Here is a 25,635-nt window from a genome sequence, read left to right as displayed (position 1 = left end):
GTGGGCCCCTGGGCCTGGTGGGCCCCGTTGCCATGGCAACGCCCCCTCCCCCGCCTCCGTTTGAATCCGTTCCCCTCTCCCGCTCATTTCGCCCCAGCCGCCCCTCAGCCAATGAGAACGCGCTTCCGGACTCTTTGCCCCGCCCTCCCCGCCCCTCTGACCTATCACCGCCCTCCCACCCGCGGCTCTCCGCCGCCGGTTTGCCGGGCCCGCTGCCCAATCAGCGCAGCCGCCCCTTCTCCTCCCCCTCCCTCCCCCTAGCGACGGATTGACACAGCTCTTGACCAATAAAAAGCGTGACGCGCGCCGGCTCGCCCAATAGAAGCGGCGGCGGGGGCAGCGGCCGGCCAATAGGACGGCGGGGGGGCGGGGCGGCGGGGCGCTCGAGCGGGGCAGCCGTGAGGTGAGCGGGGACGGCGGGGCCGGGCCGGGCCCCCCTGGTTCGTCCCCGGTTCCCCCGGGCCGGCTCCGTCCCCGTCCCCCGGCTCGGTTCCCTCCGGTTCGGGGCCCCGGGAGCCGCCTCCGGGCCGTGTGAGGGGCGCGGGGCCGCAGCGCCGGGGGCGGCCGGGCCCTGAGGGGGGGGCGGGGAGGGGCAGGGCCAGGCCGGGCCGGGGGGGGGGGGGGCGAGGCCGCGCCTGAGGCGCTTCGGGCTCCAGCCCTGCCTGAATCGGCTCCTCTAAGGCCCTGCGTGCTGCGGTGCCTCGCGTGGTGGTCGCTTGCTAAGTTTTGTGTGTTTTTCTTGGCTAAACTTATTTTTTTGGCAAAATTTTGATATTTTCCCTTTTTTTGGCTCATCCTGCCAAAAAAAGCTTTGAAGCAGGTGCAGCGCGGTGACCCCACAGGCGGCTGTCCGTGAGGGGAAGCTGCGCTGCCGTGCTCGGCCCTGCAGGTGCCTCCTGCCGTGCTCGTAGGCAGGATTTGTAGGATCGTTAAGTTTCGTCCTCTGGGTGCTCCCCTTAATGAGTTTCTTAATTATCTGCGCCCAGGAAGCTTGGTTGTAGGGGTGTCCTGCGTACAGGCTGCTCTGCGTGCTGCCACACGAAGCTGGCTGTCACAAGGAAGCTCTGGCCTGTCACCCTGTCAGAAAGACTCCAAAAATAAGTGGTGGAAGCGCTGCTATGAACACCTTTCTTTCCGCAAAACACGCAGGGTTAGTTAACCCACAGTAGCGAATACATGCAATATTTTTAAGTCATCCCTTAGGAGAGGAATAATGATTCTGATGTGCTCCTGGGGGGCAATCTTCCCGTGAATGTGAGTTTAGTGCTAGGGAGCAGCGCTTCGTTGTTAACTGGTGGCTCTTGACCAGGTGAGAGGTAGGGTTTGTATCTCCTTTTTGGCATAACTTAGGCTGGAAGTGGTAATTAGGATAGGACTAGAAAATTAGAGTTTATTAAAAGGTCTACGGAAACATAATAGCATTAGCATATCCACCTCTAGTAACTTCATACGCATTCTCCAGTTATTCTTTGACCTAAAAGCAGTCTTCGCTCTGTCTGCACAGTGCCTATCCTAATAAGTTTTGGTGTGTGCTTTGGGCTGAATAATGCTGAAGGCCTGCTGTCCCCAAGGCTTTTCATATTTATGACTGCCTCGGTATTTTTGAGAAGGTGAATGACCTTTGGCAGGCTGCAGAATTTAATCCCCTCTCCCTCCACCTCTTTAGGTGACTTTTTTTCATTTGTTCAGTTAATGAAATAATCCTGAAGCCTTTTTTTTGTGTTGCAGCCTGCCTGCAGAGCAGGGGGGCTGTCCAGTTCCGTGGCCAAGAGCAGCATGATATCCAGCAACACAGACTGTTTTTCTTCTGTTTTTCCTTAAAACCTAGGGTAGTCCTTCTAGGAGGAAAAAAACTGAAATCTTTGTCCCACAGAGGCTTGCAGGGCATCCGTTTTTAACATACTTGAGGCTTTTACTGCAAATTTAATGTTTGTCCAGTCTCAGATGAATGTGGGTCCACAAATGCTGACACTGGGGGTAACTTGCTGCCCAAAATGTCTCTGTTGTGGGTTTTGCTCTGGTACCCTTTCTGGGTTTGCACGGTGCTGGTGAAGGTCAGGTAGCAGAAGGGCCTCTTAAATAATCTGTGGGTAAGAGTCATGGTGATCTGGTATCGTAATGGAGTTTTATTGAAATAAATGAGAGCCTCCAGAGAGATCAGCGCGATGGACAGACGCACCGCTCGCTCCTGGCTCTATTTGTCAGTGCTCGTGCAGCATTTTTCACCAGGGGGAGTCTCTAGGATATCTCCAAACCATCCTCTGAGATGCAGATGCATTCACTGGCAGTTCAATAACAGCAACAAACACCCCCTGACTTTCCCCACTCCCCCAAGGCTCACTCCACGTGGTTTTGCAGCCTGCCTTTGGTGCTAGCTGTTGCTGAGCCTGAGACTTTGGGTCAGGGACTTGGGGAAGGTGCTGCCTGCTGGGCCAGCTTGTGCATGCTTATCGACACGGGCAGTTGGGTTTTCTGCTGCATGTCTGAGGCAAAAGGACAAATTATTTGCAGCCCAAGTTGTAAAGGCTTGGTTAGTCACTGCTGCAGCTGGTTCTCACTGCTGTCAGGCTACAAGCAGGGCGCAGACTTACAGATGTGAGCTGTTTGCTTCAACTCTTGACAGGAATGGCTCAAGAAGAGATGGAAGTCGACCTCCAGCCAGTGGCTGATGACCCCGCAGAGAACCACGGGATGCTTCCCCCAGAGCCCTCAGGCCACACCGCGGTGCTGAGCAGCGAAGGAGGCAGCGTGACCATCATTTCTGACGACGAGGACGAGGCTGTTGGCGCATCGAGCGCTGGGACAGGGCAAGCAGCTGCCAGACCCGACCACCCAGTGAATCCCAGTGGACTGCAGAGGTTTCTGGGGGTGTTGGATCAGCTCCCGCTGGTGCCTGGGTCGCAGGCTGTGGCACGGCCACGAGTGAGAAGGGCTCGCAGGCAGCAGAGGATCGGGGGCTCCCAGAGGACGGTCAGTGCCAGGTAAAGCAGCAGTGATTTGTGCCGTGCTTCCTCGCTCCAGGGCTGTGGCTGAATTCTGAGCACCTCACAAACCTCTGAAGCACCGTGGGCAGAACTCTGATCTCACCTGGTGGCATCTTTGCTCCTCGTTAAATGAATCTCCCCCCCGTTTCTTCACTTACTGTTGACCTGTGAGCCCTTCCACGCTTTCTGACGTGCAGAGCCTCTGCTCCCCCTGTTCCGTGGCTCTGTCGGGCTCCTGGTAGTGCTTCCTGCAGCAGAACCGCCTCAGCACTTCCAGCCAGCGCTTAGCACGAGCTCCACTGAGCTCTGCTGCCTTTCACCTTTGTTTTGAGGTTGTCTCATTAGGTGCTCTGGTGGCCCTTGCTGCAGAAGCTTTCACAAACAAGCAAACTAACACGTTGTTTTGTTATCTTCAGGCAAAGAAAGTAAAAAAATCCTGTGTTTAACACTGTTAGTAATGAGTTTGAAAGGTGATGAGTGGGCACACTCCTTAGCCAGAAAGAAATCCCTATTTCTGGTCTGTTTGGTTTCTGTCTCATCTCTGTAGCTTTTGTAAATGCCGAGGGTGAAATTATAATTAACTGGAGCGCTGTCTTTAAATGCAGTCAGACCGACATCTCCTTTCCTCCCCGGTGATTAAACATTACTACACTGTTTGCCCGTGGATTGCTCATGAAGGTCACTGCAGTTCTCGGGGCTGGAAGGCAACCTGGCAAAACTCTGCTTTGAACCTGCAGGATAACTGAGGAGCTGGTGCAGGGCAAGGGGAAGAAGTTACTTTCCAGGGGTGAAGCCCCTAGGGAAAAGAAGGGGGAAGGCAGAAAGTAGTCGGTGGGGTGAGGCTCTGGTACGAGTCTCATTTGCCTCGTTATTACTAGGGGCAGTGGGAACCAGGTCTGGGTTATAATTGTAATTACAGCATAGGAGTTCCACGGGCTGGGCAGAATGGATGGGTGCTGCATTTTGGGATGGGTTTTGGGAGAAGTTTCTGTATGGAAAGGACTGTGCAGTGTTGGAACGGGCTGCCCAGGGAGGTGGTTGAGTCGCCATCCCTGGAGGGCTTTGAGGAGCGTGGAGGTGCAGAGCTTAGTGATGTGGCTTAGTGGTGGACTTCAGTACCGTGTAAAACGTTGGCCTGGATGGCCTGAGGGTTCAGAGTTCACCTGAGTGATTCTGTGCCACTGCTGATTGCTCACGGCTGTGTGGGGTTGCCCCTCTCCCACACAGGGGCTGTCTTGCTAACTGATCCCTTCCTATCTGCACTCAGAGCCTGGCAACTGTGCTGCAAACCAGCTGGGGGAAGCATTCAGAGCCTTCAGCCTACCTGAAATCACCCTGGCTTTCATTTCTCCCTTCTCTGGATGCAGGGCACCGTTGGACAGTTACTTCCAAATCAGCAGGAGCCAGGAGCAAGCTACCACAGCGGCTGCACGTCTGGAGCCCTCGCGTGTGGCGGGGAGCAGCCAGGAAGAGGGGTCTCCTGAAACAGAGCTGAGTGGCTCTGCCAGCAGCGCTTCTGAGGAGGAGGAGGAGGAAGAGGCGGAGGCTGCAGCACCGCCATCCCCAGCAGCCCGGGAGACACCTGCAGCAGCCAGCTCAGGTTTGTACTTAATTCCAGAAACTCATTTTGCTGCTTCAGAGCCCAGCAGGGAAATCCTCTCGAGCTTCCCAACAGACGGTGCTCGGAGATCGTTGTGCCCGCAGCTGGCGGGAGCAGGTTGCCACCACAAGGCTCGCTGGCAAGCGGCTCCAAAGAGCAGCAGCAGCAGCAACACGTGACTGCTGCCGTGATCTCAGACATAATCTTTCTGCTATTTGCAGGCTCTCGCTTATAAATAATCCTGGAAGCGTTCAAAATAACTTCACATTTGGAGGCTGTTGCTTGGAACATTTCCTCTCTTATTTATTGTTGAGGAATATTTTTGAGGACATCAAGTCACGCCTCTGGAGATAAGCAGGGCTTTCAGTTTTCAGAGGGGTCTGAGTCAGGATTTTTTTTATTATTATTTGTGCTTTTGTCTGCGTTTGGGTTAGAGTTCTCATTCCTGTAACTTCCTGTGGCACTGAGCTGAGAAGATAGAGGTGCTCAAGGCAGGGCTTTGTCTTTCTTTCCTCAGCTTGTTCTGGCTTGCAGTTCTTTATTTAAACTCACGTTTGCAGGCTGCCACGCATTCAGTGACATGGTTTGTGATGAACATATGTAGTTTATGTAAGGGTGGCGAGTAGTACTTTGGTATTCAAGGTTATTGATGCCCAGAGAATACGAGAAATATATTTTTAATTTCTCTATTTCTTAGAAATGCCGGGCTTTAAGGAACGTCCTTACACTTCTCTGCCCTTAGGCTAGACAATCAAAACCAAACCTCCCTGGATACCTTTTTGGGGGGCTTATATCTAAGAGGGCTCCTTTGAACAGATTTCCTTCCACTTGCTCTCAGCTAGTCTTACACGTGACAGGAGCTCAAGCTGTTAAGTGCTGTCTGGTATTGTGTGAACATATGCTCTCTGTTGGGTTTTCTGGAATCCCCTTGTCTTGCTTATATAAGCTGCTGGTTCCTGTTCCGCCCAGCACTGTACAGGCTGAAAATCTGATTAGCCTTAGGCAGGGCTAGGTGCTACTTCTCCAGTGGACTGAGAATGTCTGCCTTGGATGCTAACTGTCACTGTGAACTCTCTTGTTTCCCCAGGGAAGGGTGGGGAGAAAGTTCTTTCTGCTCCTTTTTTAGTGTGCTGGTGGTAGGAATCCAAGCCTGGTGCTGCTGCGTGCCCCAGCTCCAGCACAAGGGCTCAAGGGGACACCACAAAACGACGTGGCCTTGGGTAACCACTGGTTAGAAAGCTGCTCAGGTCAGGGCGAATGGGCAAGCAGCATATGGGAAATGCCTCTGGCACGTGAGATGTGCACACTTGGAGCCCTTGGAAAAAGAACTTGTGCATATGGGTGTCTGTGGGCATGGTGATGCAGGGCTGTAACCTTACAGCAGCCCAGCTATGGGCCTGTGTGCAGGCGTGTTTGCTTCCAGCAGGTCAGAGAAGTCTGCACAATGAAGACAATGGCTGTCTTTAAAGGATCTCTTCTGACACTGAATACGCTGGAATTCTGCATCCTTCTAGAAAAAAAAGGGGCAGAAAGCTCTTCAGTGCTGCAGTTGGTTAAGAGAATGGTGTGCAGGCAAACTGCATGGCCTTCCCTACCCAGGTTGTTGATCCAAAGCTTTGTGCCTCTCCTGTGCTGTTATCGATGCCCCGATGATTATGGATCCAGTCGAGGAGAAGCTCTCTCCCTCGATACGTGTCCATTTATTGAAGCAGTGCTTTTCTTAGTTTCCAGTCAGGCCCAAGCAGAGCTGCCTCAAGCTTCTGCAGGACGTGGAAGTTACGAAGATGAAGGGGCTGAAGTCCAGCAAAAGCAGGTAAGGTGACCAAAACGCTCCTGGAAATGGATCAAATATGGTAAATGCTGCGTTTACCTAAAGAAATGCTTATATATATTTTTTTCTTAAATCTTAGAGATCTCCACTAAAGGAGCCAGAGCCCTCGGTTCCTGTTGCCCCGCTGGAGGAGGAGGAGGGGGATACCTGTGCCATCTGTTTTGAGCAGTGGACCAACGCTGGGGACCACCGCCTGTCGGCGCTGCGCTGCGGGCACCTCTTCGGTTACACCTGCATTGAGAGGTGGCTCAGGGGGCAGGCCGGGAAGTGCCCCCAGGTAAAACCCCAGGGTGGTTTTGTGCACCGAGGGGGGCACCGTAACAGCTACAGCTGCTTGTTGCATAAAGAATCTCATGCTGCCCGCTGTCAGAAATAACCCAAATCACAATTATTTGGATGCAGGTAGCCCAGGCACAGCTAGCAGTGCTTCAAGGGGAGGATTCCGGCATGGATTTTCTCCCCTGAAGTAGAGCGTTTGTGACTTGCAGACTCAGAAGTTTGCTCGTTCAAGTGCTAAGCCTGTAATTGGTTTCAGAACGCTGTGCTGCACTCCTGGAGTGCAGGAATGGCAGACCGATTCCTAGAAGCCATTAATTTAGCATAAAGAATGCGTTATTGGACTAGAAGTCTGTTGGAGAAACATTTTCAATAGGTTAGTCATCTGCTCTGAACTGCATCTGCTTTTGCAGCCTAAGGGTCAGGTTGTGCAGGCAGCTTGGGCAGAGTGGACTGAGAAATACACCGCACCCTGTAACAACCAGTTGCAAGTGGTAGAACTGCTTTTAAGGTGCTTTCTTTTCCTTTTGGATAGTAAGATTCATGGATAATGTGGATCTTTTTGATTAGGTCTGTGCCTTCCTGTGATGTATTCCCATTCCTAATTCCTTTTTTCCAGAAAGGAATGTTGACAAAAAAAAAATAGGTCAACGAGTACCTTGTAAATGGGATTTGTTCTGCTGCTTTCTCACTCAGCGGCTGGAAGCCTGGGGTTTCATTGGCTTTGTCATTTGTAGAGTTCCCATACTTTTGCTTGACTTGGTGCAGGATTCCTCCTCCCAACAAGAAGCTTGCTGTTGATGGGTGCTGTGATTAAACCTAAAGACCCGCTGTTGCCATGGCAGAGGCCCAAACCTAATTTTTCTCATCTCTGTCAGTTCTGTGTAAGCTTTTTGTCCACTCTATGCCCAGACAAAATTCTCAGAGACCTTCGTGACATCTCTGCTCTTCGGAACCCTGTCTGCTTTCTTGCTGAGCCCTAACAACTTGCGAGGGATGCTCGCTACCTTTTCCAGTAATTACATCACTGGAGGAAAATTTCCTGCAAGCACTTCCTGCTCTGGAGACAACCTTGCAGCTCAATCATCTTCCCTTTGTTTTCAGTCGCCGTCCTTTGCGACGGGGCCCTCTCTAATTGAATAGCACAGGGCTGCTGTGTGTTGCTCTGTGTACTAAGTGGCTTGAGTGCAAGATCCTGTGAAATTGCAGCGTGCCAGGCCCTGCCAGCGACAGCCGTTGGCTGCCAGGAAAGCTGTCTTAGCCTCTTACTGCTCTGCAAAGCAGTTTTTTTGAGGTGTGTGGGGGAGCTGTCTGATCTGAAGCTGTTGCCCACGGTATCTTCATGCTGCTAAATAATAGAGAAGACTACAATTTAAGCGCATATAGTAATTTACCTCTTGGCAGAGTTTACTTGATCTCAGCGCTCGCTGCCTCTCTTCTGATCAGTGAAGTGTGTTTGCAAAGCAGGAAGCTCGCTGATGCTGTCATTTCTTGCAGTCCCAACCCAGGGAGGTGCGACCCCTGCATTGTAAGGATGTAAAGTATGACGTGGTCACGGGCAGATGCACAAAATTACTGAAGTGTCTGATTGCCTTGGTATCACTGAAATCAGGGGGGTGTTGGTGTTTGATACTGCTACAGGAGTGTTTTTATGGATTTGGACCTACAGCATTTGATCAGAGGAATAAAATGCATAATTAACGTTGTTGGGAGCAGACTCAGGTGCCCAAATCTAGCCTTCTGTCCAAGTAGCCAGTCTTCGTGCTTTCAAAGCGGAGGTGGGGCTGCTGTGTTGCTCTGGATCTTTTCCTCTGCTTCACTGTAATTTTTTTGCCCTCCATGGATCTTACCCGGCAGCGTTGTGTTTCTGGTGCTTTAGTAAAACAAATTTAGTAGGAAGCAAGGAGATGCCTTTTTAAAGGTGCAATAGGATCCAGGACCTAAACTGTTGTAGCCCCTATCGGAACTCCAGTTGACGAGTTATATTTCTGACTTGGGGCTTTGTTTTTATAAGTAGACACCCCCTCCCTTCAAAACTCGAAGGATTGTTCAGAATAATGCCTAGCAAGCTGTAGGGATGCAGGGTTTGGTAGTGATGTTCTTGAAGGTGAACAGATGTTGTCTTTTTTTTTTCAGTGCAATAAGAAGGCGAAACGCTCTGACATCGTGGTGCTGTACGCCCGTACTCTGAAAGCGCTGGACACCAGCGAGCAGGAACGCATGAAGAGGTACGGAGGCTCCACCTAAACACACAGCCTCGCTGGTTGCGTGTCAAGGAAAGCTGCAGCCTGGCTTTTACTTCATGCTTTAATTTCCTGTGTTATTGAAAGCAATTTGTGCATCCCCTTGGGGATGGTTGTCCTAACAAACCACTTCTTGCTGCGTTCTGCCCGCCTTACCTGTACGGAGAAATTTCCTTTGGAGCAGGAATCCCGAGTTTGTGCTTTGTGGCACTGAAGTTGCTAAAGCTGTCTTGTGCTGTTTCCTGAAATGTCACCACGGGAGAACACGCAGAGTTGTTGCCAAAAAGCTGTATATTGCTAATTCATCATTAGATGAGAAAAGCGTAATTAGAAATGCAAAGAGGGTGAATAACTGACCTTTTCTGTCATCTCTTCTGCATGCATTAAACAGAGTAATCTCTCGTATGAATCACTTTCCATCTTGCTTTGTCAAACTCTTCATGTAGCTTTACTTACAAAAGGTCAGCAAGCATTACTGGGACTCTACTCCCCCTTCCAACTTCAATGTAGATTTTTTTTTTTTTTTTGAAAAAGGGAACAGTGGGTAGGAAAATGGGCACTAATTTCTTTTCACTAAAATGCTGTCACAGATACTGTTCTGAAATCAAAAGGCTGCAGACTTCTGAGTTTTCCCGAATCTTGAAGTGAATAGAATTTAATTGGGTTCTCCATAACGTGTTCCGAAGCATATTGCTATTCTTCTAACATGGTCTTTCAACAGAAACTCCTCCCAAATCCTTCTGATGAATAATTACTAGGATAGTGAGGTAAATGTCATGAGGGGAAAGTAGCTGTTCTGTCCAGATTGCTGCTGTCTGACAGTGTTTGATCTGTTCCTCTAGAAGGGTCACACTTTTTTAGTGGATAGACACTGCAAAACAATCAATACATAAGGATTACACACATTATTTTTTTAATTTTTGTTCCAAAAGCACAGCAGCATTTGGGTGCTTAAATCTCATTATTTCTTGGGTGGAGGCAGCTGTCTGACTGCCGCTTGTGTCTCAGAATCCCTCAGCAGCAATTCCCCACGTGCGATAATGCATCACCCCCTGCCTCCTGGCTTTGTGGGAGGCAGACAGCGGTGGCTGCCCGTCAGTCCTGTTAAGCTGCTGGCAGCGGCTGCCTGGTGGCACGTAGCCACGAGCAGAGGACAAATGGGAACACTGATACATCGATACTGTTTGTGCAGAGCCTTGAGCTGGGTATAAGCTCACAGGTTTCGTTCCTTGCATTCAGAAACGCCAGCCTTCAGGCTCTGGGTGCTTGTGTAAAGAATGTTTCCATGGTTAAATACGGAGTTTCACCTGTTTCTTATGCAACAGAAAAATAACGTGGTAAGGCAATAGGGAAAGAACAGAACTCTGCGCTGGGTAAACATGCAAGGCTGTGTTTTAAGGTTACAAAGACAAACTAGATCTATCTGCACCCAAATTACTATTTGGGTGCAGATATTTTTATTATAGCAGACTATTGCAGCTTTTGAAGCACAGGATGCAGTGGCCACATTATGGACCAAATATGCAAATAATGTTAAGGAATCTTGCTGGTTTTTCCCCTCCTTAACCGCTCAGTCATATGTAAAGTACTTAGGAGAGCAAAATGGAAGCATGTTACCAAAACTGCTGCTGTTAAACTGTGTGTATGCACATCTAGGCTCAAGGTGAGGTAGTAAGTACAGCTCCTACGGGTTTCACAGAGAGTTTATTTGTGTCTGTCTAGTTCTGATACGGCAGTATTTTTCTGAAATGCAAGATCAGTTGCTCGTAGAAGAAAAAAGCCTAACGATCTCGCTCTGTTGTGACTGGCTGTGTTACTGACATGATGGATTACGTGGATGTTGATGGTATAGAATTTGCTAAGCTGTTTCGGGGGGTGGAGCAGGAAACAACTGATTTCTTTCTCTGCTTTCCTTCACTAAATTAGCACATTTGGAGAGGGTGAGGAGAAAGGCTGTTCTTTCGATGGAACAATAATTGTGTGAGTCATGCAGTGCAGTTGCATAACTGAGAACATCTTGAGGTGAACGGACTGGGTGAACGTGGTACCAGACTTCTGTTGCTTTCATATTTACCTGAGCAGGACCTGCTTGGAATAAAGCAGGAACAAAGTTTGGGTAGTGTGGAGGCATCCTAGACAATTCCTAGTCCTAAGGGTTGCGTTTCTTCTGTTTTCCATCCAGGTCCATAGAAAAGGAGCAAATGTTGCGCAGGCAGGCCGAGCTGGAGTCTGCACAGAGCCGTCTCCAGTTGCAGGTTCTGACAGACGAATGCAGCAAGCTCCGCAGGCAAGTTCAGGTGAGTCCAACACCACCGATACACAGCAGCCTCCCTTTCTCTTCAGCTTTCTTTTCCCTGCTCCCTCAGAGGAGAGAAAGCAGGCTTTCAATTTTAATAAGCAGCAAGATCTAGTAACCTCATCTGGTGAATCATTGGGAGTATCCTAAACATCCCAGGTGAGCATATTCACGTACACTACATAATGCTGACTTGCTTCTAAGACTGGAAGCTGCACGTAGAGCTTAACAGGAGGTGCTTTTGGCTGCTGATGTTGCAGGTTGCTCAGGTTTTGTGGTGGCTGGCAAGGTCTGGTAATACAGTGCCAAAATGCGTTCTCCTTATCTTTCCCTAACTGTACCAAAACGAGCTTTGAAAATCTCTAGGATATATTTTCACTGGATAGTCAAGTTTTTGAGAAATAATTTGTGAGAAAGTATGTTTGTGGCTGTTTACAAAAGCAAAACAAAACAACGAAATGTCTTGCAAAGATCAGTTGGTGTTTAGCTTAAGCACCTTCTGGTGCCATGAGCTTGTCATTAGGGTAGGCTGGGGCTGAACAGCTGCGAAGAAGCGCCTCTGTCCCCTTAGAATAGAAATTACTGAAAGTAAATGACTGGTTGCTAAACAGCCCCTTCCTTTCTGGCTCATGCAACACTGTGATGTTTTGTAATCTGTCCCGGCTGCTTTTACAGGATTGTAAAACTGTGGACTTTGCTGGTACTTCCCAGCTGTGAATTATCTTGTGTATTCCACCAGTTCTAAGTTTTCCAGTAGCCTCTTTCACAACCAATTTGCTACTTTTTTGTTGTTGTATGAAGTAGATGATAAATTTGTCTAATTTCTTAATGTTTCATTTCTTCTATGCTTCCTTCTACTTCCGGATTTTTTTTATAGCCTTGGCTATTTACATCTTACATGAAGAAACATCCCCTTTTCTGAAGTTTTCCCATGTGATGTAACATAAAGCTCTATAAATTACATCTTCGTGCAGGAATTCAGGCAGATATGATCACCAAGCGAATGAGAAAGCTGGCCCACTATAAAATTTGGCTAAAGAACAATGTGAATAAGATAGAACTGCAGGTCCATAGCATCTTCCTGCTGTTCTTTTGGTGTTAAATGATAGAGAATCCAGTCTAATTGACTTGAAGTTGCACGTTATAAAGATTAAGTACCCTGTGTTCTTAAGCTCTGGTTCAGTATTTATACTGCATTCATCACTGTCCTGTAGTGCTTGATGTGAATGCTGGAAGCAATTTCAAGGTACTTGTCTATACTGTGAATGAACTGGAAGTTTAAAAAACAAAGCAAAAACAATTTGCTGGGGAGCCATAAATCAGCAGGAAGTCTAGAATAAGTTGCTAAACCATGGGTTTATATTCTGAGGTTATGCCTAACCAGTTCCTTATTTTATGAGAGGTCATCTAGTAAAGCAGCTGCCTGCAGAGAGTCATTTAGACAGGACGGGATCCCTGGAGGCTTCTAGTCCAACCCTAGCTGAGGAACTTCAGCATCGCATTAGGTTGCTCAGGGCGTTGGCACGTCGGGTTTGTAGTGCCACAAGTAGGCTGCAAAACCTCTCCAGGCAAGGCTGTGCCTGGCTGTCCTCAGTGAGAGCTTTTTCCCTAGCATCTACTAAAGAACTTAGCTCATTGTGCCTTAAGTTTGCTGCCCTTGTCCTTTCAGCAAGCGGTGTTACTGATCGTACAAGGAGCTGTGTTTGGTATAGAAAGGTTTAAGTCACCATGGAAAGCAGTGCTGTGGGATTGCAAAAGAAACTTATGAAACACCTGCACATCCAGAGGCTGAATGTGGAAAAGTTCAGCTGCACAGGACTGGAAGAGCTATGCTCATTTGTTCCATACAAATCTTGGTGTCTTAAGTCTTACAGAAAGCACGGACCATCAGTTTCCCCCAAAAAGCTGTTGTGTGAGCCCTTTCCTATCATTAATGCACTTGAGCTGGGTCATTGTTAGTCATGTCACTTGCTATGACCATTTTTCAGATTTGTGTGCTTTTTCCCCTTCTCTGCTCCACTAGAGTCACAAAGATGAGCTGGCTTCAGCTTTGTTAATGAAGTATTTAAGATGAATTAGTCTAGAAAAGGGCTATCTTTGTCTTTAGCTATATCAAAATACGAGCAAAGCAACTTGCAGTTGCATGGCGAGAGGATAACTAACCAAAACTGGGGAAAAAGCACAGCACACGCAGCATGTTCACATGCAGAAACAACGCTGGTGAGAGCTCTGTGCTGCGTGGTGGGCAAAGACTTGAATATTTTGGGAACAGTGCTGCTGAAGCCTGGCTTTTGCCTGTTTTTTCCCTTGTGAGCACCAAGATCCTGGGAACCAGACGTGAACCGCTGCTGTACGCTTCCTGAATCTGCCACAGTTCTCAGTGTAAGCTCTTTAGGCTGTAGAGCAACCAAAAGGAATTGGATGTCAAGACAGCAATAAAAATGCCAACCTAATAACTTTGGAAAAATGTTAGGGTAATTGTTACATTTCATTAAAAAAAAATCTTTCACCTTTGTGATCTTTGTTCACCTGCAGTGGGTGTTGGGGGAAGATCTATGGGTGGTAAGAAAAGCTGGTGTTTCCTTCAGCTGCTGCTTGCAGTGAGGCCAATTAAAATGCTGTTTCCAGCCTCCCTTGGTTCAGGTTCAATGCCTGCAGTGCTGCGCTGCAGCTGGAGGTTGTGGGGTCACGCGTTTATCTCTGTTAAATGCAAGGCTGAGGCTGTAGTGCAGGATGGCAGGCGTGACTTCTCTCAGAGGTCTGCGGGAGCGCGGCCAGAGGGTGGCTGTCATCTGATAACTGCCTTTGTCTGTAGGCTTTGGGTCGGCTGCTGCCACTGTAACCCAATCCACCACAGAAAGCTGGCTGCAGCTGGTTGTTTTCTTTCTTGTTCTGTCCTCTCCTGTTTCTGCTCCTCATGCATGCTCCTCAGGAAGTACTTGGCTCTATATCCCCTTCTTTCCCTGACCCGTGTGACAGTTCACTCATCATAGCACTAAGCTGGGATCTAGGAAGCACTCAGGGTGTGTGTGCAGGGATGAACGTGTCCTCCAGGCCCTCAGGCAACAGCAGGAGCCGGGAGAAGTCTTCAGAGCGTTTCAGAGGAAGGCATCAGCTTCTGCTGCCAGAAGGGCGTCCTGCTGAGCGCAGTTAGCGGGGTTTGGTTTTTGGTGCAACGCTTCTAGTCACCTTGGCGATGTGTCTCCAGTAAGACTCCCTGGTTCTGCTGGCTCTGTCCGCTGTGTTTAGCTGCTGTACGCTGCACTGACAGTTTTTAACTGCCTGCCTTAATTAATATCTCATGTCAAAATGTAAATGTTGAGTGCAGGTGGCAAGGAGAGCTTTACAAACTCCCCAGAGCAACAAATAATTTTAATCTCTTCTCATGCTCAGTGGTAGTGGCACCCTCCTGCCTTTAAGAAATGGAGCTTATTAGTTTTTTGATTAGAAGTTGCTTTCTTGGAAGTTCCTTGTGTTTTCACTGCCTCCTCACTCTAAGCCTGAAGCTACAGGTTCTACTGTAAGTGTCCTGGCACCCTCTGTACCCCTGCTTCCTCCCCACATTTTGTCTTTGCTCTAATGGGATCATCTTGAGTCTTCAAGTCCTTTTTTTTATTCCCTTGGTGAATTTGGAAGGTGTTTGATGCAAAACAGATCAGACCTCTGGAAAATGCCAGAGTTGCTCTCCTCTTGAGCCATTTTCTAAAGTTGTAGGGCTCAATGACAACTGATAACGCAGAGCTTGATCTCTGGTCTTCCCTCTCTGAGATTTGTTGCCTTTGCTTCGGTGTGAGTTAAGTGGTGGTGGCTGCTTCAATATCGAAGCTAGCTCGCAATCTACTAACACGTCCGTAATATCACTCCCGTGGCCCTTAATCGTTTAAAAATTATGGAGTATTTGAAGCTTAATCTATGTTGCTCAGACAACAGAAAGCAAGTAGCAATTTTCTGTGTGTGTGTACGCTCCCTGTGATGCCCTGGGGCACTGCACTGCCTGGCGTTTGCCCTTGGAGCACGCCCACTTGGTCAGGACGCTTTCTGGGGACGTTGTCGTTGGCCGTGGCTCAAATTCACCAAAAAGTGCTGCTCCTCCCATTGCCGCTTCACCCTGAAGACCTCTGAGGAAGGAGGAACTCTAGGAAAACCTTGCTTGTTGCTGATGCTCAGGTGGAAGCTGTCCTTGGCAAGGGCTCTGGCGAGCATCCTTGAGCACGCTTCAGCTGAGGGAGAGGGGGGGAGGAAGCAGAAAACAAGGCTGGAGCCCTGGAGAGTTGTTGTTCCTGGAATTTGCCGGCCGGGGTTTACAAGAACAGGGTCATCCTCATTAAATAGAGGGTGTTGCAGGAAACAAGTCAGTCTGCGTTGAAACTGGGGCCTTTGGGGTGGGGGGAGGCATTCTGGAAATTCTGGAAAATGCTTCTAATTGACTGTCTCTTGCGGTTGAGCGGCATGCGATACTTGGCAGCTTGTTCTCTTCTAAACAGCATTGATCTGGTAATAATTGTTACTGGCTTTTATCTGTTGCCCGAGAGCCCTCTCTTCCATGGGGTCTGATACATCCAGTAACGGACTCGGAGAAGATTCTACCAGCGCCTGCAGAGCCTGCTGAGTGATTTTGTTGTTCTCGCAGACAGGGGACTTGGAAACCCAGCGCTTCAGGGACAGCGTGGAAGTGGAGCCGCCCGTATCCTCCCTCCTTGTCGGAGAACGAGGACCCTCGGAGCACCTGGGACGGGTGGCACAGGGTCTCCAGAGGAACACTAAAGCTTTCTGAGGTCTTTTTCCTTGCAGGAGCTGAAGGCTCTGGTGGCCCAGCACAGCGTGAGTGCTTCTCAGCAACCTGGCAGCTTCCGCACCGGCTTCCCAGGTGGCCTCCCCTGCAGCCAGAGCCAGCGCAAGTACCACCTGGAGAAGGCCTTCCTGGTGTCTCAGGCAGGGAACTGCAGAGTGATGGCATACTGCGACTCGCTGGGCTGTCTCGTGGTGTCGCAGCCTTCTCCACAGTCTACTTTTATTCCTGGTAAAGAAGCGAGCCAAGATTTGGGGGCTTGTAGGGGTTATTTGGAGGCTTACAAAAGTGAAACGTGTTTTCTGCTTGCTCCCTCCTCTGGCTTGACCTTTCCACGTGCCTTGTAGGCTGGGGACGGTCCTAAGATTCCCCCTGGTTCATCTCTGCTTTGGTAGCTTCTGCCTGGCAAGGTGACCTGTCTCCCCCCCTCACTTCTCCAGCAGGATCCTAGCAGAGGATCTAAGGCTTTTTTGCTCAAGTGCCACATCTGCAGGAAGGTGACAGGTGTGTGTGATGCTCCTGGCAAAGGGGAGCGAGACAGAATGAGAGGTCAGCACGCCAGGGCAGGCAGAGAAGCTTCCAGAGCTTGAGTGAGAAACATTGCTCCGCGCTCAGTAGGTGGCTTGACCCACATGCAGCTGGTCTGTCAACAAACTCCTCAAAAAAAAAAAAAAAAAAAGAGAGAGGAAAAAAAAAAAAAAAAGGCTTTTAATATGAGTGTTGGAGCCCTGTCTCCCAGTGGGGGGAATAGGAAGCCGAGGAGTCCTGGGCAGCCCTGTGCCTGTCATGTTAGGGCCAGGGGCAAGCGAGCTGACAGCTGGGCCTGCGCCAGCTTCCTGTTGGATGAAGGAGATGTGGCACTAGGAGTCTGAGAGACTATTTGCAAAGCACTTGCATGCTTTCTGGATGATGAAACTTACTTTATTTGGTTAATGGCTCACAGGTTAATATGCCTTATCTATAGGCATAACAGACTTGTTTTCTGCCTTCAGCTGGCCTTACTTTTCCAGCTTTTTGGAGCTGAGGAATTCCTCTCTGTACGGAGGCTTTGTGGCATGTAGGTGAAGTTCACCTGTAACCATTCTTTGCAGTGACACTCGTTCTCAAATTGCCCTGTAATTCTGCTGCGTGTGCTTCCAGCTAGGCTAGAATGTCTTTGAAGAAACCAGCCAAAAAACAGCAGACCCTTGTAGCAAGAATTCTAACGCCGAGTTTGCTTTTGCACGTCTGTTTGATGATAACCTGCTTTGTTTGTCTCCCTGGCAGGCTGTGGTGTTAAGATGATGAGCGTGGCCAACCTGAAGAGCAGTCAGTACATCCCCATCCACAGCAAACAGATTAGGGGGCTGGCTTTTGGCAGTCGTGCGGACGGCTTGCTGCTCTCCGCCGCTCTAGACAGCACGCTCAAACTGACCAGGTGAGCCCTGCCGGGGGGAGCAGCATTTCCCAGCTGACTTTTTCTTTGTGCAGAACTGCATTTGGTTCTGTGTCACCTTAAGTGTGCCTTGGAGCGCTTGCTGTTCTGCTTTCCAAAAGGTGCTGCTAAGATGAGGTCAGTGTATCCTTCCTGATGCAGGAACTGACAGAGGGGAAGACTTGTTTGCATTCAGGTCTTTTAGGTGGAGATCTTCTGGAGCTTCCTGTCTGATACCTTCCCTGGGTAGGTTTTGGTGGCAAACAAGTCATTCAGCAGCGATTGGCCCAGTTCTGTTGAGAACAAGTGTACAGATGTGAAATTTACTGCCTGCTGGGTTTTCTGTTCCTGCAGTGAGATGTGGGACATGGCAACTTGCATGGCATCAAGCAGAAATGATTGTTTGGGTTGGGCACTTCTTCCCTGCACTGATGTCAGCTTCTCTGGCCTTAAACTCCTTGTGGAGCTCGGTGTTAGCTGGGATATGAGGCATTATCATTGAGCATGTGCTAGAGGCTCTAGAGCTAGCAGAGACTTCAAGCAGCAGGTTGGAAGCTAATTATGCAGAGGCTGAGAGAGAAATTGCTTCAGTCCTGGTGGAGTTCTCAGCATATGAGTGTTTTCTTGCTGCTCTGTGCTGCCCTTCAGGTGTAAGCTGCTTCACAAGCTGGCTGCCTGATTGGTCTCACCGAGTTCGAGTAACATCTTTATGCACATCCCTCAGAATAGGGTTAGGCAGAGGGTGTCATACGACTGAATTCTTTCCCCTGTGTGAAATAATGAGGAGAACTTAATACTGCAACAAAAATGCAAAGAATGCTTGCTTTCCCGTTCCCTGTACCATGTTGAAATGCTTGTTAGACTAGTAAAAAGTAAACAGCCTGCCTGTCTCTGATGCTAAAGCCAGCACGTCAGGCTACCAGCCTCCTCGGTTGGAATTCTTTTCATGGTTTAATCTGCAGAGGCTTTCTGTCACAGAACCTGCTCAGACACTTGACTCCCACATCTGTCTCTCACTGCCTGATTGGCTGCATGAGAACCTGTGATCCTCTTGCCTTTGTGCTCGATCCCAGGACGTGTTGCAGTTAAGTGCTTGCTTCAGCAGCATCTTCAGTCATCTGCTGGTCCCTGCCTGAAAGAAGAGCCCCGCTTTGGTCATCTTTCTTCTGTGGTTACTGATTTTCTAGTCACCCTACCAAAAGGAGTCATCCACGATGTCACTGTCTCTTGTGCTTGCTTGTAGGTGTCTAAAAATAACACCAAAGCTCTGGTTTTGCAGGGTTTGGTTTCTTGTTAGTATGTTTCTGATTTTTAACTAGCTGCTGTTCTAAGACAAAACTCCCTGTCAGTTTTTACCAGCCAGGTTTGTCTTTGTGGTCTTATACTTACCTGGGAGAAATTACTTCTCTGAAGTTCTGCACATAATTGGCTTCCCCAAGGAAAAATCTGTGTGCTTTAAAGGCTACCCAGAGTTACTTCAGCGTGTGTTCTCTTCTCTCTCTCACTAGACTCCCTGTGCTGAGCCTGCATTGACAATGCCACCCTTGGCAAACACATTTTAGTCCGACATAACTTTGCTCTTCTGAGTTGTGCCTCTCCATGTATTCTCTTCAGCTTTCCCCAACTTGAGTTTCTAAAGAATTAACACTATAAATGTGGTTTTTTTACAGTCTTTACTCCACTTGCTCTCACTCCTGTTTAAACTGGTTTCTTTTGAGGCATGAGTATTGTCCCCCTCATGTAAAAAGAGGGAGATAATTAATGAGACATAATCTGAAGAGGTGAGCACTGTGATATCAGGAATATGCAGTGTTACGGGATTACACTAGCGTGGTTTCTCTAATTGCTTCCAGGAAAAGTAACTTAAATTTCTTCCAGTAAGGCAGATGAGACCCTGCTCTGAGGCTTCCTACTCCAGTCTCTGAAGATCAATCTAGAAAAGGAAGCCTTGGCCTGGAAGAATTGTAAATTACTTCACAAACAATATCAAAGCAATTATTCTGTCTAGATTTTCCAGATTCACATATGGAGTACAGGAAGAATTAATTCAGAATTCAGTCCAAGGGAATCTCAAGACTTAAAAGCTAGATTTGTTGCCTTAATTATGCTGCTTTCTTATGCGCAGATGCTCGTGCAAAGGGCCAACATCTTGGTTTTCTCCTGCAGCTTGGCAACAAACACTGTGGTGCAGACATACAATACTGGCCGTCCTGTCTGGAGCTGCTGCTGGTGTCTTGATGACACGAATTACATCTATGCTGGGTTGGTCAACGGCTCCATCATGATCTACGATTTGAGAGACACCAACTCCCACGTCCAGGAACTGGTCCCTCAGAAGTCCAGGTATGACATAAGGATTTGCAGCTCCTCAGCTTTACTAGTATGTGGGAAGCTGACCTCAGCTTCCTCCATAAATCAAACAGCAATTGTAATCATCTAAACTGCTTTATGTGAACCTGTTGCTCAAAAATTCAGACTTCTCACAGACATGAGAAACCTCCCATAGGGTTGCACGGTACGTGCATAACTTGGTATGGTTCCTTGGCCACTGCATCTTGTGAAAGCATGCAGCAGTCAGAAACGGGCCCAGCACTCCTACAACTAAGCAGTAGAACTGGCTCGGTTTTGGAGCTGGGTTTAGCATTTCTTGTAGAAAAAAAGAAATTGCAGAGAGGCGTAAGGCCCTGCTGCTTCCATCTCTTCTACTGGGAATCAAGCAGTGATTTAAAAGGGTGTACTGGAGGGGTTTCCTCTAAGCTGTGTGGGCTTGCTTAGTGGGAAGACCAAAGCAGGCTGGCTGGCCAAGACAATCACAAGCTGAGAGATGGGATGCAAGGCAGGCTGAGGTGGGTCTCTGGACTACGCCAGGTTGCTTTTAAACACCCTGGGGGAGCTGCTTTTGTCTCTCAGGACATGACCTGCCCTTCAGTGAGGGAAGGCCCTTCCACAAGTAAGTTCTGTCCTGCTGACTGCTGAAGCCTGCTGCCCCCTATCTGGGGTGTCAAAGCGGTGAATCTTGTTTCACAGCTGGTGTATGCTCTCTGATTCCCACTTAAAACATAAAAACTTCTTATTTTTTCTTTTTTATATCTTTTCTGAACTTCATTTATCTCTGTCAAACCCGCTGGGGCTCCATTTTGCAGCCTGTCTCGGCTCCTTTCTTTGTGGTGGCTCTGAGCAGCGAGGCAGGACGCCAGCACGCCCACAGCTGGCAGCACTGACTGCTGCCTATCATCCTTTCAGGTGCCCCATGGTGTCGCTGTCTTACCTGCCCCGGATGGCCTCGGCCTCGTTGCCTTACGGCGGGATACTAGCTGGGACCTTGGAAGGAGCCTGTTTTTGGGAACAGAAGGCTGGCAACTCCTACCGGCCTCATCACCTGCTGCTGGAACCAGGAGGATGCATTGATATTCAGACAGAGATCAACACGCGGCACTGCCTCGCAACCTACAGGCCCAGTACGTAACGGAGTGAATCTACAGTGGGCTTTTTTTGTTGATGCTCTGCCCAGATATTTGAGTTTCTCAGTTAACTTTGGGGTTGAGCACACTGTGAAAACGTAGAACTTGCTTTGTCCGTGGTAATGGGCGTCTGCACATAGATAAAAGGGTGAGGGCAAAAGGAGGCAGCTGTGAGGTGGTGTTGCTCATCTTCCTACGGTTAAGTTAGTCCACAAATAAATTTTTCAAAGCTCTCTCTTTACTTTTGCAGGTAAAAACAACCCCTGTGTGCGTTGTGTCATGATGGAACTGACCTGCAGCCCCCTGACAGAAGCCTCGGAAGACGTGGTGTGTTCCTCTAACCCGGTGCAGACTTTCACTGCTGGGCCCACCTGCAAGCTGCTGACCAAGAACGCCATTTTCCAGAGCCCGGAGGACGATGGCAGCATCTTCGTGTGTGCTGGCGATGAGGCATCTAATTCTGCCATGGTATTTCCTGTTTCTTTCAGCAGGGTGGAGGGTTTTATTGCAATTCTTAGGGAATTGAAACCTAAGCAGTCACAGCGTCGGTGTGTTTTGGTAGGAATTGTTTTGTCACTGCAGGCTGGTGTGTTGTGCTTGCCTGTAGCCACTTGCTGATGGCGTGGGATGTTGGCCAACATCAGCCTGCGGTCCACATCCACCAAAAGGAGCGTAGGCAGCGAGCCCCTGGTGTCTCACAGAGATGTAGGTGGGCACCTTGTCCCTGCCGAGCACTAGGCACGACTGGAGAAACTGAGATCTGGTGGGGCAGCAGCGCAGGAAATGCTGTGAGGGGTGGACACAGGCTCCTTAGGAAAGGGGGAGGGTGAGGAGAAGGCTTGGAAGGAAGTCGGTGGAAACGCAGCTGAGGTGCAGAGGACGGGCAGCAGGCTGCAGGAGAGCTGCTGAGTCAGGATCAGGTATGAACCTCCCTAATGCTTGGGGCACCACAGGAAGACACAGGCAATCCAGAAATGTTTCTGGAGAGCATCAGGAACCTCTCCCTAACTGAGGTGCCAGATAAGATGGTGCTTTCCTAAGCCTGCTCTTCAGCAAACAAGAAATAGTCAGGGATGTGGTAATCAGCAGCAGCCTTGGCCACAGTGGTGCTCAAGATCCTGAAGGAAGCGAGGAAGGCAAATAGCAGCACACAGGCTGTCTGGAAGAGCCAGCTTTGGCTTATTCAGGGACAGGGAGGAAGGAGAGGCAGTTCTTCAGGACACGGATGGCCAGGAGTGGCTCCCTTCAGGGACAACCTCCTCCAGACATGAGGGCTGTCCACATCATGGGGGGGGGGGGCAGCTCTCTTTGGGGAGAAAAGCTTCAGTTTGGGTGGGAGGGGAAACCCCTGCAGTCCTTGACCTTTTCTGTCCCACAGCTCTGGGATGCTGGCAGCGGCTCCTTGCTGCAGAAGCTGCAGGCTGACCTGCCCGTGCTGGACATCTGCCCCTTGGAGGTGAACCAAAGCCACCTGCTGGCCACGCTCACCGAGAAGATGGTGAATATCTACAAGTGGCAGTGAGCGGTGCCTGCCCCGGGGGCTTCCAGGCGTGCTGCTGCTGAACCCCACAGCAACAGGCTGGGCTCGGCTGCCCTGCACGTGCTGCTCCTGGGAGGCAGGAGCTGCCACAGCACTTTTCTGGCAGTCAGCAGGAACTGGGACACTCAGGTGCCTGCGGCGCTTCCCTTCTTCCTCCATCTTCCCTTTTAGGCCTGTCGTTATTTCTTCTCTGGTCAATTTTCTTCAGTCATCCTGAGCAAGCTGCCTCAGCACAGCAATAATTCTTGGCCCGTCTCCAGCGTGTGTTGCTGCACTCTTCTCCCGTGTGAAGGGAGCACGGGGATTCGCAAGGCTCTTCTGCGGATCGCCAAAACAAAAGGAACTTGAAGCCCCGCGACTCCCGCTGTACTTTGGTGTGGAGTCCTGCTGTGATCACCGGGTGATGAGGAGGCGGCGATATTGGCACCTCGCTGGCACTGCTGATGCTTGGTGTAAAAGCGAGTTCACTACTTCAGAGAACGTGCTCCCGTGTTCTTTTTTTGACGGTCGAGGGCAAAGGCAGTTGGCAGCTCCTCCCTGCTGAGGAGAGGCCCCGTGGCATGGCCGTGGAGAGAACGGGCTTGAAAAATCTGTGGAGCTGTCTTGTTTCTCTCCCCATAAGCATATATTTTGCACTGTAATTCCTTAATTCTACCTGTTTCTTTCCCCTTCTCTATTTCCCCTTCACCCACCGCCAACATCCAAGCAAACTTGGGCAGTTTGGTGGTGGGAAATGGGAACCCGACTCCTAGAGAACTGAAGGTAAGGAGCAGGAGGTAATTCTTGCGCTGCTGCAGTTCACGGTGTCCTCCCTTAAAGACACTGATGCACTGAAACAGGCCGGAATTTGGAAAAGATCGCTGACTTCCCCCCCCTCCTCCTTGGCTTTGGGAACCGTGGAAACTCAGGGATTTCATCAGCCTCCTTTCAGTGACCCTTTTCAGTCCTTAAATCCTCGCTGCCAGCCCCAGGCAGCGTCCGGTTGTCCCGGTGTGTGCGTGTGCTGCAGCCTCGCTGCTGTGAAGCCAAGCCAGCCCTGTAGCGCCTCTGTGGGGCCGTGTGTCGGGGTACGAGCCCTGGCCAGGTCTGGGGGATTCGTAGCACCTTTCCTGTACATATGCTGCGGGCATGAGAGTGCTCATTTCCAAGTCAGATGGTGCAACAAGACTTAGCTTTCATTTTGTGTAGGGAAAGCGAAGCTGCAAGGATGTTGGAGAAGCCGCAAGACAAGTTCCTGTGCTGGAAACACGTCCCCAGGCACAGCTCTGCCTCTGGCTGTGGTAAGCAGCATCTGTCGTGGGCAGGTTGAGTGTGTTCCCACTTAAACTGCCAGCACAGTTTTGTTTTCTGAAGTCTGGGATGCGTGCGGGATGAGCCTGTTTGTCTTACCTCTAACAAACGAGACTGAGCTCTCTGCTCAGCTTTGTATTTTTCTGTATAATAGTCTTTCTATGCTTTTATACACTGTAAAAATAAAGTGTTTTTCAACTATAGTTGGTGCTGCTGTACCTTAAAAGTGCATCTTAGCAGTATGTGCTCTATTTTGTGAGCGTGAGGGAGCGTCCCCAGCGCAGGGAAGGCTTCTCGTGCTTTGTGATGTTTCCACGTGGCACCGAGGTTCAGGCTGAAATAGGGGCGGCTGTTGGTGGAGGAAGAGTCCTGAACCACGCTGCTCCGATCAGCCCAGGGGAAGGAGAGGGCTGAGCAAAGCTGGGCTGCGTACCTGGGGCAGCCTTTTAACTTGAAACAAACTCGGTGTGAGACTTTTTGGCATCTTAACAATGGTCTTGAAAGAGGAACGTTATGAGAAGGTCTCTGGTAACACCGGCTGAAACCAGGAGCAGCAAGCGGTTCCCCACGAACATACTTCTTCTTGACTGTTTTGAGGCATTTATGCCCAGTCAATTGTAACCCTTAACTCTGACCCCAAAAAATGGAAATTTTTATATATATACACAGGGAAGAAAGGAACTAACGCTGCCCAGCTTCTGAATTTTGAGATAGCACTTGTTATCTATTTCTGATGTGGCCCTGCAGGAATAAAAGAACTTAATTTCTATTAAAATGGTAAATGAATGGGAGATACCTTCATCTCCTCTGTTTTCAAATCCGGAGTTTGAGACATTTTTTTTTTTTCAAAGATTTTAGACACAAAGAGCCTTGCATGTTGTCCTCGTCACAGATCCACAGCAGGCTCCAGGAAAGAGCCCCTAACTCGCGTGCAGAAAGCTGTCTGCACCGAGGACTGATGAAAGGTCAAACGTGTTAATTAAATAGGCGCTCATCGCTGTCTGGAGTCAAAGGGGCCGATGCGGGGATGGGGAGGATCTGTCGGCAGAGGCCGAGCTGCTCCTCCGGCCTCTTCTGCGGCTATTTCTGCTGCTGTCTCTGGGAAGGTTTGGCCGTGGCTCCCGCGGTGGCTGTGACGGAAGCGGGGCAGCGCTGCGCTCCCTGCAGCTGGGGCCTGGCTCCTGGCTGCGTGCACACGCGGCAGGACCTGGCAGCGCAGCGCCTGGCTCTGGCTGAGCCGGAGGGAGGAGAAGCAGCGATTTCGTGTGTCCCAAATGGAGTTGGGTTCAAGCCAGGCAATGCATCAGGCGAAACGAGGAGCTCAAGCTGAGTCTTGTTTCACCAGAGTAACCAGAGCATCCCACTGGCCTTTGGTTGTGTTTGCAGGGAGAGGGGGCAAGATCTTGTGCTAATGTAGGTTAGCAGATTTATTTATTTTTTTTAATTGCAGTAAATTCCTTAACAGACCTGGGCTTCTGCTCTGCTTTGTGACGGGGACAAGGAGCCCTCTCAGCCTGCTCTGCCTGCAAAATCGAGCACGTTGGCGTAAACAGCCTGCATTGACTTCAGACTGGCTCAAAAATTGTTATCGCTTATTTCCCTTTGAGCTGATCTGAAGATATTTAGAGACAATGCTGAAAAGGCAGAAACGCCTCTTGCTCCGTTTACTCGTCTTTGCTAAAAAAGAAAAATCAGCTGCACTCGGAGGGCAAGGAGACCTGGGGGTGCCCTGGCACTGCACTGCGCTCAGGTACCTGCAGGAAAATGGTGCTCAGGGCGTTGACTGATAACATCTTGGAGCAGTAGCAGTGCCTCTTGAGAGCACCAAGGGCATGCATCCTGTCTCTTGTAAAAGTAGTAAAAAATAAAAAATAAAAAAAATAGAGGAAGTGGTGAGCTACGCCCTGAAAT

The 25,635-nt window shown here is 49.5% G+C and overlaps 1 protein-coding gene across 4 annotated transcripts; it reads left to right on the top strand.

The window, feature by feature from the left end:
• The first annotated feature begins 358 nt into the window (after nucleotides 1-358).
• RFWD3 (ring finger and WD repeat domain 3) lies at nucleotides 359-23,927 on the top strand. Of its 4 annotated transcripts, none has more exons than XM_084533396.1 (13): nucleotides 359-403; nucleotides 2,624-2,981; nucleotides 4,352-4,584; nucleotides 6,309-6,397; nucleotides 6,495-6,692; nucleotides 8,828-8,919; nucleotides 11,117-11,231; nucleotides 16,022-16,250; nucleotides 17,286-17,436; nucleotides 19,600-19,776; nucleotides 20,677-20,891; nucleotides 21,145-21,362; nucleotides 22,273-23,927. In XM_084533396.1, exons 2-13 carry the CDS (start codon nucleotides 2,626-2,628, stop codon nucleotides 22,414-22,416), a joined length of 2,217 nt encoding a protein of 738 aa, XP_084389522.1. In that variant the 5' UTR covers nucleotides 359-403; nucleotides 2,624-2,625; the 3' UTR covers nucleotides 22,417-23,927. The 4 variants fall into 4 exon arrangements, with proteins under 4 accessions (XP_084389522.1, XP_084389524.1, XP_084389523.1 ...); XM_084533398.1 differs by lacking the exon at nucleotides 359-403 and adding an exon at nucleotides 508-531; XM_084533397.1 differs by lacking the exon at nucleotides 359-403 and adding an exon at nucleotides 773-1,150.
• The last annotated feature ends 1,708 nt before the right edge of the window (nucleotides 23,928-25,635 follow it).

This window comes from Aythya ferina (assembly GCF_964211825.1).
Source record: "Aythya ferina genome assembly, chromosome: 12".
In the NCBI taxonomy this organism is placed as follows: Eukaryota; Metazoa; Chordata; class Aves; order Anseriformes; family Anatidae; genus Aythya; species Aythya ferina.
This window is presented reverse-complemented; position numbering and strand designations above follow the sequence as displayed.

Bases quoted from the DNA above. Each gene is read 5' to 3' on its own strand.
- RFWD3 (XM_084533396.1), top strand. From the start codon at position 2,626: ATGGCTCAAGAAGAGATGGAAGTCGACCTCCAGCCAGTGGCTGATGAC. The intron at 6,398-6,494 runs GTAAGGTGACCA...CTTAAATCTTAG, and splicing joins CTGAAGTCCAGCAAAAGCAG to AGATCTCCACTAAAGGAGCC. The intron at 19,777-20,676 runs GTATGACATAAG...TCATCCTTTCAG, and splicing joins CTGGTCCCTCAGAAGTCCAG to GTGCCCCATGGTGTCGCTGT.